At 40.9% G+C, this 13,974-nt stretch overlaps 1 protein-coding gene across 1 annotated transcript in view; it reads right to left on the bottom strand.

The window, feature by feature from the left end:
- The window catches only part of lgr4 (leucine-rich repeat containing G protein-coupled receptor 4), a 162,302-nt gene that overhangs the window by 24,666 nt on the left and 123,662 nt on the right, over positions 1-13,974 (bottom strand). Inside the window, exons 10-13 of the mRNA XM_070899688.1 lie at positions 6,680-6,751; positions 6,514-6,585; positions 3,348-3,419; positions 2,297-2,362 (exon numbers count right to left, since the gene is read on the bottom strand). Of these exons, the coding sequence (XP_070755789.1) occupies positions 2,297-2,362; positions 3,348-3,419; positions 6,514-6,585; positions 6,680-6,751 (282 nt within the window). The remainder of the gene's footprint in view (positions 1-2,296; positions 2,363-3,347; positions 3,420-6,513; positions 6,586-6,679; positions 6,752-13,974) is intronic.

The following is a 13,974-nucleotide window of genomic DNA, read 5'->3' on the forward strand; positions in this document are numbered from 1 at the left end:
CCTAAGTTTCCACTGACCCTTGGAACGGCACACCTCTGTGAGGTCCGCCGATTTTCTCAAACAAAAAGCATGCCTAATCCTTACCGCGGTATTCTCCACGCTGATCAGGCCTCCTTGGGACTCGACGCAGAGCAGCAGAACCAGCGGGGGGGGCGGAGCTACAGCCCTGCACCGAAAAGAGTGCTGGCAGCTGCGCGCGTGAGCAGTAGCTCCTGGCACCTTCCAGCACGTCTTGGCTCTGGGCAACCCTATCCCTGGCCGAAGGGACGACGCAATGTTCGCCGCCCCTATCCCGGGCCGAGTGGCCTGCCGCACAGGCCCGTCGTTGCCTTCCCGCGCTCACACCAGTTCATTGTTGTAGCCTCTCACACCCCAATTGCCTGCATCCTCTGTTGCCAGTGCCCTCCCGTTCAGTTGGCAGAGTGTGTGCGCAGTGTGTGCTGAGGGAAGCTTGCCGGGGAAGCAGGAGTTGGAGGAGTCCGGGCCACCAGATCAGCACCAGGAGTCATACAGCACGTTTGCGGCAGAATACGTCGAGACACGATACTGGGGGGATGAAGCTACTGGTTTGTGTCACTAATCACATCTATGTCAAGAAATTCAAAGCATTAATGCCTAAAGACAATATTCCTTTTGGACTTTATAAATCGAGTTCAAGATTCAATCCACTCTGAGGACTACAAGAAACAGGTTGGTGCGGGAAGACTTTTGATTGGGGGAGTGGGGGGGGGGGGAGGAAGGAGGAGAGTTTCTTTAAATGATTCAGAAAAAGAACAAGCTGCTCGAATTAGAAAAGTTGTCCCTAGACTGGCTGCTGATAAGAGCAGTAAGAAAGGCAGTCAGCACCATCAAAATTCAACTTCTGATATAAATGATTATTTAAAAAGTGCATATTTTATGAAGCTTTATAGTGGAATGTGTAAATTATGCTAAAGTTACAGTACAAGAACTGTATTAGTTGTTGTGAAGGTGTTTAGTGCTTTGCAAGGTCCTCTAACTTCCCTCCGCCTGATTTCTAAAGTGTCCGCAAGGTTTTTCTGACCGGACAGGACAAATACGCTGGCCTAAGTTAGTTTGGAGTAACTTTTCGCTGTCTAAACTTGCTTAAATGGCCAAAACAGGCGTAACTGGCTGGTTACGCCCCCTTTTGAAAAAAACTGAACTAAAAAGAAACTGAACTAACTCACTGAAACTGGAGCAAACTAAATGTGGAGAATTGTGATTTTTAAGATACTCCAAAAAAAAAACTAGTTGCTCCAAAAGAATAGGAGCAACTCCTGTCAAAACTTGGGCCCTACGCGATTAACTCTTAATTCCCTCACGGAAATTAGGTGTGGGTAATAAATACTACTTTCCTACTGATACACACATCTCAAGAAAAAGGACTAAAAAACATTACAGTCATTGTTCAGTAAACTTAATTAGTTTTTTCTCCACTCAGAATCCTACAAATTTACAGCATGGAAGGAGGCCATTTTGGCCCATCGTGTCTGCACCAGCCTAGTCCCACTTTCCAACTCTTGGTCCGTAGCCATGTAGGTTATGGCACTTCAAGTGCACATCCAAGTATTTTTTTAAATGTGGTGAGGCTTTCTGCCTCTACCACCCTTTCAGGCAGTGAATTCCAGACCCCCACCACCCTCAGGGTAAAGAAATTTCTCCATATATCTCTATACCTCCCCCCAATTCAAATCTATGCCCCCTGGTTGTTGACCCCTCTGCCAAGGGAAACAGGTCCTTCCTATCCACTCTATCCAGGCCCCTCATAATTTTATACACCTCAGTCAGGTCTCCCCTCTGCCTCCTCTGTTCCAAAGAAAACAGACCCAGCATCTCCAATCTTTCCTCATAGCCAAAATTCTCCAGTCCAGGCAACTTTGGTGTAAATCTTCTCTGCACCCTTTCCAGTGCAATCACATCTTTCCTGTAATGTGACCACCAGAACTGCACAGTGTACTCCAGCTATGGCCTAACCAGTGTTTTATACAGTTCAAGCATAATGTCCTTGCTCTTGTATTCCATGCCTCGACTAATAAAGGCAAGTATTCCATATGCCTTCTTAACCACCTTATCTACCTGGCCTGCTATCTTAAGGACCTTCACTCCAACGTCCCTTTGTTCCTCTACACTTTTCAGTGCCATACCATTTAATGTGTAAGTGGCTCCTTATAATATTTTAGTCACTGTAATCATAGGTTTGTAGTTGAAAGGATCAAATGCAAAATGATTTTTGGAACTGCGTGTTTTTAAAAGAGCAAAAGAACTTGCATTGATAATTTTAAAAATGTAAACTTACATTTCCTCTAATGCTGAACAACCCTGAAAACTTGGTAGCTCCTCAATCTGATTATACGACAAGTCCCTGTGATGAACAACACACATTTTGTAGTGAAAAGAAAAAATACATACATTCCTTCCCAATTACTGAAAGTCAAATCCAATTTCAATATAAAATATATAACATTCTTACCAGAATGTTTCTGTAAAGTTCCAAACTCTGCTTAGTACTTCAGGAAAACTTAGATCAAGTTCTCAATTTATAAATAAAAACAAAAAATGCTGGAAATACTCAGCAGGTCAGGCAGGACCTGTAGAGAGAGAAACAAAATTAACATTTCAGGTCGATGATCTTGCATCAGAACTGAAATGTTAGCTTTTTTTCTCTCTCCACAGATGCTACCTGACCTGCTGAGTATTTCCAGCATATTCTGTTTTTAGTTCAGATTTCCAGCATTTTGCTTTTGTCTCGATTTAGAAATGCTGGAATTATCCCAGAATTCTAAAAAATGCTCCTGAAAGTTTATTCAATTTGTTTTTATTTTAAAGGTAAAACAGTAGATTATAAAATGTCATACTTGTTACTGAGTTATTGTTGCGGTACGATTGCTAATGTGGATGGTTTATCAATTTGCTAGCTCAAATAACTACATCACCAAACTGGAGGGTTACGAGGGGCATCTCGGTTCTGGGTGGTGACTTATCCTCCTTCAATTCTGTTGGACACCACATCACATTCCGTATCATTTACAGTACCCATGGCTTAAAGTACCAAATGGCTCAGCTTCTCCATGACAAAGGGTGTGACTAAAAGCTCAACTAAAACCTCAACACTCTGCTCGGTAACCACAGCAATTACTAGATCATCTTGGCTTTCGTGACTAAAAATGTAACTCAAGACATTCAAGTCCTTCATAACTTTTGTCACAAACCCTCATAATATTTACAAGAGTTTTACATCCAGTTAATGATTTACACTTTGCAGTTAGTATTAAAAAAAAGTAAAAACTAACATTTCAAACTAGTTCAACTTTACAGCTTTTCAAATGATAATAGAAGTCCAAACTTACAAAAATCTAAGCATCTTCAGTTGTTGGCACAGGTCAGGTGGAATTCTGCTTATTCTGGTTCCTGTCAAGGTGCTGAATCATAGAAGTATACCAAAACAAATACGTTAATATAATGTGTCACTGTATCTAGGAGAATAAACATTTTTGGTAATTTAACCTCAAGCTCTTTTTGAATAATTTGAGCATCATAGTTAAATAGAAGTTATTGCTCCCTTATTAATATCATGTCAGGGTGTGGGGACTCAGCAATGACAAGTACATCTGCATGGCATTTCAGCACTGAAGATTAACCTGGTCACAATTTTGAATCCATCATGCTAATCTTTTGAATCGATGCTTCTTATTTGAATGGCTAAAAGAAGTCAATAGAAATCTTTCAAAAGTTCATGGGCTCAATTTTCCCCAGTATTTGCGCTGTTTTTGTTGGAGCAGGCTGCTTTTTCTGGCCCAACTTAAAAATCCCTAGTTTCCCCAATCAATTGGCACCAGTGTAACTCAATTAGTTACGAATTTTTTAAGTCAGTTTTTTTTTCAGCCAAAGGGGGCGTAACCAGCCACCTATGCCACTTTTGGCCATTTAGGGAAGTTTGGCCAGCTGAGAGTTACTCCAGTTATTAGGCCAGCATGTGTGGCCTGGCCTGAAAAACTTTCCCTAGAGTTAAGGAAATCGACGCAGGCAAGGAAAGCGGTGCAGCAGATGCCCGGACACACTGAAAGAATTGAAAAAAAAAAACACAGCAGCAACTTACCTCCAACCCCACCCGAAGGCTGTCCGGTCCCATTCTTGGGCCCCACACACAGGACGGCTCTTCGGTTTCACTCAGTCCCTGGTTCACACACAGTCCGGTCCCAGGAGAGAGAGTTGGTCCGTCCCCGGTTCGGGGGGCGGGGGTGGGGGACGAGAGAGAGAGAGAGAGAGAGAGAGAGAGAGAGAGAGAGAGAGAGAGAGAGACAGCCTTCAGGCAGGGTTGGAGGTGATGTGGTGCTGTGTGTTTTTCAATTCTTTTCATGTGTTGGGAGGTGGCTGTATGCCTGTGTCTCTAGTTACCATGGCAGCCTGATCTTTTTGCCGCAGATCAAGGGTCCACCCCCCTCGAGTTAGGCCACGCCAAAATGAAGAGATCCAACGGGGAAACTTGCAGCACTTTTTTTTGTCGTACTTGGGCTACCAAGAAAAAAAAAATTGGCCGTAACTCTTCAAGTACGCCAAAAAAATGCTTTGGGGAAAATTGAGCCCATTATTTCCACCTTCAGAATTGATGTAAAAGGGAGATCCAAGAATGCAAGTGAATCATTTAAAAAAAAAAACAAGTTTATAAAAAAAAAAATTCTCAGGACCATGTACAGTACTCAAAAAATTACATGCAGACATTGAGGTAGTTATCAATATTACAGTAATATTGCTCATTTCTGCATCAGTGTGCAAGCTGAACACAAAATAAATCGAGATCAGGACTTTCCCTGAACCTGCTGGCAGCTTTAGGATTAAGATAAGCTGGCAGCTACAAATTGGTCAGATTTCTCATAACCTTCATTTTTTTGTCTAAATTTTCACTGATGCTATATAGCATTCACGTTATTTATATGAAACCTGCTAAGTGCACAGATAACTAACATTTCACCTACGTAAAGAGAATTTACCTCAGACATGCTTAATGGGGGTTAGTCTTTAACAAAAGAAATGGTACAACAACCCCTCTGCATAAAACCATTCCCCTAACATTTCCCTTTGTTCTTTTGACGATGATCTTAAAACTGACTGACCAGTGGAAATAGTTTCTCATTGACTAACAAAACCCTCAATTTTCAGCACCTCTGCCAGGTCTCCTCATAACCCTTCTTTGTTTAATAAAACAGAGCCCCAGTTTCACTAATCTCTCTTCTTCTAAAGCCTCTCATCCCTTGGATCATAATAAATTTCTTCTGAGCCCTCTGCGTGCCCTCGATATATTTCATAAAATACGACACCTAAAATTGGACACAATTTTATAACTGCAACTTAATGAACAAACTGTACAGGTTATGTATTACTGCCTTTGCGGTTCTATAATTATTCTTCCACTAAGTGCAGGTCATTTTTTTTAAATCTCATACTAGCAATAGTATTATTCTTTATTAGCAGATGAACTCAAGATACTGGCAACAGCCCAATAATTCAGTTATTCTTGATCTAGCTTCAATGCATTAGACTGAAGCGGTCAATTGGTTCAGTGAAAAATTCAGATAAGGTTTTTCACCAAGATTTATGATGATGTTTAAAAGGAAATATTTCATGCATCTTATAATTGCCCACAGGTTATGTTTTGGTAAATAAAAAAGCTTATAGTCTAAATTTGGACAACAGAGCATATAGGTTGTAATTGTCCTCTATCGTTTACTTTTCCAGTTGGCATATTGATCATTCTAACAGTTTAACCATAGCCCAGTCTATTTTTTGGACATTCTGGAGTAGTTTGTGTTGCTTTACAATTACTAAGCTTTAACTTAAAGTGAATGGGATCAAAACAGCATGACAATATGCCATAAAGTACAATCTTTTAATAATAGTTGAGCTTCACGGTTATCTCAGCAGGTTTAGAGTGAGCAGATAAGCTGTGCTGAGTTAGCTGATCTTACTTGAGATGGTAACAGCAGCACAGGAGTCTATCACACCCCTATATTTGGAGAGTAAGCAGGGGAAATCAACTGAGGTTTCTACTTCTCATTGCTATGCAACATCCCCATGTAACATGAATGTCTGATGAGGTTAAGATCAGGGTGAGCGGTGATGCTATCAATGGTTAAGTACCTTGAGTCTAGACTAATGCATAGATTATTTTTTAAAGTGACCTGAAACATGTTGATTATAGCCTTTGAAACCCTGCATGGCCTTGTCCTACCCTACCTGCAGAATCTTCTACAGCTTTATATTGTACCCCAAATTCTCCATTTCTTTGACTCCAGGCTTTTACATCCCTCTTTCCTTTGTTACAGCTTGGCAGACAGTCTTTAGCTGCCCAAGTTCTATTCTCTGGAATTCCTTGTCTAAAATTCTACACTCATCTCTTCCTTTTAAAAACCTCTTCCTTGTTCAAGTTACAATTAAGACTGGCCTTTCATAAAGCAATGTCAAAATTTGACGTTTATATACTCATCATTGCGTACAAGTCCAAGAACTTATACTTACAGAGACTGGAGTTCAGACAGATTCTGAAAAGCAGAAATCCCCACAGAGGAGATTGGGTTATCATACAGGTGTCTGAAAAATAAGAAACTGGTCAGCTAACCTACCAGGGGACAAGCACGAAACAAAAACAAAAATAGTATGAGGTTCACTGGAGAGTTCTACTTACATAGTCCGAAGCAAAGGGTTGCCACTGAAAGCTTTATCCGGAATTACTGCAATGTTGTTACTATGGAAACCACTGCACCAAGAACCAAAACACAGATCAGTTTTAAGCTCATTAAAGTCAAAACAAAACACGATGCCAAATATTTGACAGTCTCCAATTTCTAGCTGATTACATTTCAAAATGTAGACAATCAGATTTCTCTGGCTTTTGTTTTGACAGGTAAAATGAACCATAAAATTGACAATTTTGTTTAACTCAGCAATTTGATCAGTTTTGAACACAACATTTTGATTTGATGTTTTAGGTCAGTCTTTCAGGCAAACCTATATTAAGGTTTAAGGGCAGTCTTGAAAGTACATGACACAGGAATTTTGATGGAAAAAAAGATCTAGGTTCACCTAGCTCAGCTTCTACCATCCTGGCAGTTGCATCATACAACAATAATGGAGTTGTTAATGAATCATGGCAATCTATCTCTATCAATCAGTCTACAACAAACCGAGATACGAGATGAGGAAACTCCCAGTGGTGGAAAGCTTTGAAAACATACTTAGGATGTTTTACTAAGTTAAAGGCGCCATATAAATGCAAGTTGCTGTTGGCACCTGCTCCTCCCAAGCTTGCTAAACTTAGCATATGTCATGTCTCAACTTACTCTCATACTGTATCCCAAAATATTATTTTCTGAAAGAAACCTATTTAATTTGCTTTTTAATGAATTGATAGCACCTCCTTCCTCTCTAGGAAGCCTGTTCCATAGATTTACCACTCTCTTACTGAAATAATGTTTCCACAGATTAGATTTGAATTTATACCCCATCAAGTACAGGCTGTGTCCTCTGGTTCTACTATTCTGGACAAGGTGAAACAGCTCGTCATGGTATTTATTATCTAATCCCTTTCGAATTCTAAAAACAGCAATCATATCACCTTTCAACTGTCTCTTTTCCAGCAAGAACATGACCAATTTACATAATCAATCCTCAAAGTGCAATCCCTCTATCCCCTTGATCATTCTGGCTGCTCTCTTCTGCATCCTTTGAATAGTTGCAAGATCCTTTCTGTACTTAAGTGACCAGAACTGTATACAATATTAGAAGTACAGTCACAACAATGATTTATAAAGAGGCAGGGTTACCTCACTTTTTTTGCATCAATGTTGACCTTTTAATACATCCCAACATCTGATTTGCTTTACTCATTGCCACAGAGCATTGCTACAATAGCTTAAATTTATTGGCAATCAGGAATCCCAGATCCCTTTCATATGCAAACACATTTTCTTTCCATTTAAGTAATAGCGACTCTTCTTACATTTTTTAAATCACCATGTGAAGGACATTTCATTTCTCTACATTGAATTTCATCTGCCACTTGTCTGCCCAACTTCCAAGTATATTTAAATTCTCCTATAGCTTACCCTGGTCAGCTTTCACCTTGGCTTTGTATTATCTGCAAATTTAAGCATCATGTTTGTGACCTCTAGCTTCTGATCATTTATGAAGATATTAAACAAAAGTGGTTCCAAAACAGACCCCACTGGTAACATTCTCCCAATGATTACAATCTCTGTACCACTGCCCTCTGGGTTCTATCGGTCAACCAATTACATATCCATTGTAAAGTATTTCTTCCAATTCTCGCTTTCTTTATTTTCAGTACCAGCCTTTCCAGAGGAACTGTATTGACAGGCATACTGAAATCCAAATACACCGCATTCACGGCCTTACACCGATCATGTGCCTTTGTTACACCCTCAACAAAAACCAGTAAGTTAGAGTAACAAGACCTCTCTTTCATAGCTATCTTTTATAATTTAATTTCTATCCAGATCCTCCATGATCTTATCTTTAATAAGGGTATTAACCCTTAAATAGACAGCACATAAATTTACAAAAATCAGTTATTAATTGATACATCAGGAGCAACAAGCTAAAGTTTTTTCAAGCATATCAAGCACTTGGAACACTAATGCACTAAATCACTAAAGGGAGAAATGCCAAGTTGAAAGATGGGGAAAATAGGAAGAACGTTTAATCCCAAAAGACACTTTTAAAAGTGGGAACATGCATGATAAATATTCTTGTATAGATTTCCAGCATCGGTTTTGAATTTGTCAGCTTAGTTTTATGTTGCAGCTCAAATAGATTTTTCTTAATCTTCTGGTAGTTTCTTAGCCTTCTGGTAGTTTCTTAGCCTTGATTTCTATAAAATATGCTCTATTCATATTGTTACACTTTTAAATGTTTCTGATCATAAACTTTTTGATGGGAGGTGGCATGTTTCCTTTCAAGTACTAGTCAGGGCATTTATTCTGCCAATCATATGGGTTTCCCATTCAACATTTTAAGGGGTTAGCCACATTATAAATGTTATAACCGTCTTATTTCACTTGAGCAGTCTGTGACTAAACCACTCAAGAAGCAGATTTTAAAAAGGCTACAGAATAAAATTTAAACAAAAAAAGAAAGCAATTAGAGAATATGCAGAATAATGTATTCAGATCCTGTGCAGCTATAATTAGAACAGCAAAGATATGTCAAATCTAATGTGTTATTGATAATTCTGTAAATAATGTGTGATCTGCAATTAGCAAAGGAACTAAAGTATTTCTGTAATGTAATACAATAAGACAAGTTCAAAAATACTGGCAATCATCCAATATTAGGCAAAAGCAACCACAGAATTTCTTAGCAAACCATGTTTTTAAAAAACACTGAATCTTGGTTAATCAAAGTCCTGAAGCAGCAGTGCCATTAATCACAAATTGCTTGTTCATTACTGCCAATGTATGTTTATGATGGTAAAAACTGTTTCCGAACCAGCTGCGAAAACACTAACCTGGGTTGGGGGGGGGGGGGGGGGGGGTGGAGGGGGGAAAGAGGGCACTGCAGTCGATCACCAGAAGGGCAGCACATTGCCTACAAATTCAGCTTGGGTTTGCACTAATGGGACAAACCTTTTCAAATGCAGGACAGCAACATTTTAAAAAATCCTTTTGTAACCATGGAACAAACAGGTAGTTTTGGCACTTAGAAACAAAATTCAGAAGGACCATTTCTGAAGGGAAAAATTTATTATAGAAAGAATAAACTTGCATTTATACAGCACATTAGTACGAGCGCACGGAGCTTAAATAAAGGAGACTATGAAGGCATGATGGCAGAATTGGGTAAAGTGGACTGGGAAAATAGATTAAAGTGTAGGACGGTTGATGAACAGTGGTGTACATTTAAGGAGATAGTTTAAAACTCTCAAGAAAAATATATTCCAGTGAAGAGGAAAGGGTGCAAGAGAAAAGATAGTCATCCATGGCTAACTAAAGAAATAAAGGACAGTATCAAATTAAAAACAAGGGCATACAAAGTGGCCAAAACTAGTGGGAGTACAGAAGACTGGGAAGCTTTTAAAAGCCAGCAAAGAACGACTAAAGTAAATGTTGGTCCCTTAGAGGACGAGACCAGGGAATTATTAATGGGGAACATGGAGATGGCTCAAACTGTGATATTTTGTATCAGTCTTTACGGTAGAGGACACTAACAATATTATGACAGTAGATAGTCAAAGGGTCTATGGGGGGGGTGGGGGGGGGGGAAGGGGGAGAGGAACTTAACACAATCACTAAGGAGGTGGTACTCAGTAAGATAATGGGGCTAAAGACAGATAGATCTCCTGGACCTGATGGGTGCATCCTAGGGTCTTAAGTGGTAGGGATTGTGGATGCATTGGTTGCAATTTACCAAAATTCCCTGGATTCTTGAGAGGTCCCAGCAGATTGGAAAACTGCAAATGTAACACCCCTATTTAAAAAAGGAGGCAACTATAGACCAGCTACCCTAACATCTGTGGTTGGGAAAATGTTGGAGTCCATTATTAAAGAAGCAGTAGCAGGACATTTGTAAAAGGAAAATTCGGTCAGGCATGGATTTATGAAGGGGAAGTCATGTTTGACAAATTTGCTGGAGTTCTTTGATAGAAACATAGAAAATAGGTGCAGGAGTAGGCCATTCGGCCCTTCGTGCCTGCACCGCCATTCAATGAATTCATGGCTGAACATGCAACTTCAGTACCCCATTCCTGCTTTCTCGTCATACCCCTTGATCCCCCTAGTAATAAGGACTGCATCTAACTCCTTTTTGAATATATTTAGTGAATTGGCCTCAACAACTTTCTGTGGTAGAGAATTTCACAGGTTCACCACTCTCTGGGTGAAGAAGTTTCTCCTCATCTCAGTCCTAAATGGCTTACCCCTTATCCTTAGACTGTGACCCCTGGTTCTGGACTTCCGCAACATTGGGAACATTCTTCCTGCATCTAGCCTGTCTAAACCCGTCAGAATTTTAAACGTTTCTATGAGATCCCCTCTCATTCTTCTGAACTCCAGTGAATACAAGCCCAGTTGATCCAGTCTTTCTTGATAGGTCAGTCCCGCCATCCCGGGAATCAGTCTGGTGAACCTTCGCTGCACTCCCTCAATAGCAAGAATGTCCTTCCTCAAGTTAGGAGACCAAAACTGTACACAATACTCCAGGTGTGGCCTCACCAAAGCCCTGTACAACTGTAGCAACACCTCCCTGCCCCTGTACTCAAATCCCCTCGCTATGAAGGCCAACATGCCATTTGCTTTCTTAACCACCTGCTGTAACTGCATGCCAACCTTCAATGACTGATGTACCATGACACCCAGGTCTCGTTGCACCTCCCCTTTTCCTAATCTGTCACCATTCAGGGTGGATAAAGGGGAACCAGTGGATGTGGTGTATTTGGACTTCCAGAAGGCATTTGACAAGGTGCCACATAAAAGATTACTGCACAAGATAAAAGCTCAAGGGGTTGGGGGTAATATATTAGCATGCATAGAGGATTGCCTGACTAACAGAGAATCCGGATAAATGGTTCATTCTCTGGTTGGCAACCAGTAACTAGTGGAGTGCCGCAAGGATCAATGCTGTAACCTCAACTATTTACAATCTATATTAACGTCTTGGAAGAAGGGACTGAGTGTAACATAGCCAAGTTTTCTGACGAAATAAAGATGGGAGGAAAAGCAATGCGTGAGGATGACACTAAAAAAATCTGCAAAAGGACAGGCTAAGGTGAGTGGGCAAAAATTTGGCAGATGGAGTATAATGTTGGAAAGTGTGAGGTCATGCACTTTGGCAGAAATAAAATCAAAGAGCAAGTTATTATTTAAATGGAGAAAGATTGCAAAGTGCTGCAGTACAGCGGGACCTGGGGTTACTTGTGCATGAAACACAAAAGGATAGTATGCAGGTACAGCAAGTGAACAGGAAGGCCAATGGTATCCTGGCCTTAATTGCAAAGGGGATGGAGTATAAAAGCAGGGAAGTCTTGCTACAGCTATACAGGGTATTGTTGAAGCCACACGCCTGGAATCCTGCGTGTAGTTTTGGTTTTCATATTTACTAAAGGATATACTTGCTTTGGAGGCAGTTCAGAGGAGGTTCACTAGGATGATTCTGGGGATGAGGGGGTTGACTTATGAGGAAAGGTTGAGCAGGTTGAGCCTCTACTCACTGGAATTCAGAAGAATGAGAGGTGATCTTATCGAAACGTCTAAGATTATGAGAGGGCTTAACAAGGTGGATGCAAAGAGGAAGTTTCAGTTGATAGGGGAACTAGAACTAGAGGGCATGATCTTAGAATAAAGGGCCACCCATTTAAAACAGATGAGGAGAAATTTCTTCTCTCAGAGGGCTGTGAATCTGTGGAATTCGCTGCCTCAGAGAGCTGTGGAAGCTAGGACATTGAATAAGTTTAAGACAGAAATAGACAGGTTCTTAAACAATAAGGGGATAAGGGGTTATGGGAAGTGGAGCCGAGTCCATGATCAGATCAGCCATGATCTTACTGAATGGCAGAGCAGACTCGAGGGGCCGTATGGCCTACTTCTGTTTCTATTTCTTATGTTCTTATTTCATGACCTCGGGACATCCCAAAATGCTTCACAACCAATGAGGTACTTTTGAAGAGTAGTCACTTGTAATGTAGAGAAACACAGCAGCTAATTTGCACTCAGCAAGGTCCCACAAACAGCAACAAAGTTGAGGGATAAATATTGGACACAACATCATGAAGAACTCCACTGCTCTTCTTTGAATAGTGCAATGGAATAGAAACATAGAAAATAGGTGCAGGAGTAGGCCATTCGGCCCTTCGAGCCTGCACCGCCATTCGATAAGATCATGGCTGATCATTCCCTCAGTACCCCTTTCCTGCTTTCTCTCCATACCCCTTGATCCCCTTAACCGTAAGGGACATATCTAACTCCCTCTTGAATATATCCAATGAACTGGCATCAACAACTCTCTGCGGCAGGGAATTCCACAGGTTAACAACTCTCTGAGTGAAGAAGTTTCTCCTCATCTCAGTCCTAAACGGCTTACCTCTTATGCTAAGACTGTGTCCCCTGGTTCTGGACTTCCCCAACATCGGGAACATTCTTCCTGCATCTAGCCTGTCTAGTCCAGTCAGAATCTTATATGTTTCTATGAGATCCCCTCTCATCCTTCTAAACTCCAGTGAATAAAGGCCCAATTGATCCAGTCTCTCCTCATATGTCATTCCAGCCATCCCTGGAATCAGTCTGATGAACCATCGCTGCACTCCCTCAATAGCGAGAACGTCCTTCCTCAGATTAGGAGACCAAAACTGAACACAATATTCCAGGTGGGGCCTCACCAAGGCCCTGTACAACTGCAGCAAGACTTCCCTGCTCCTATACTCAAATCCCCTTGCTATGAAGGCCAACATACCATTTGCCTTCTTCACCGCCTGCTGTACCTGCATGCCAACTTTCAATGACTGATGAACCATGACACCCAGGTCTCACTGCACCTCCCCTTTTACGTCTACGCAGGGGCAGACTGGGCCTCGGTTTAACGTCTCATCTGAAAGACTACAGCACCTCCGAGTGTCAGCCTAGATTATGTACTTAAGTCTTTGAATTGGGACTTGAACCTGCAACCTTCTGACTCAGAGGCAAGAGTACTACCACTGAGCCAAGGCTGACAGTTTAGGAGACTGATCTATCCATGAGGCGAGATATACTTGAGACATCTTGGGTTTTTAAATTTGATAAAACGCATACAATTGAGAAAAGATTATGAGCTCTAACTCCCCTGCCCCATCACCCTTAAAGAAATCAACTAGTAGTAGCAGTAAGATCAGGCACGACTACATTTTTGTTCTTTAGCATTCCATGCTAAAAAGTAATGTGTCACAGCAGCTTTAACTTTCCCTGATCCAAGGTCTCTTTCTGTCAGAGAAACCTT

The sequence above is a fragment of the Pristiophorus japonicus genome, chromosome 14 (genome assembly GCF_044704955.1).
Source record: "Pristiophorus japonicus isolate sPriJap1 chromosome 14, sPriJap1.hap1, whole genome shotgun sequence".
Lineage (NCBI taxonomy): Eukaryota > Metazoa > Chordata > Chondrichthyes > Pristiophoridae > Pristiophorus > Pristiophorus japonicus.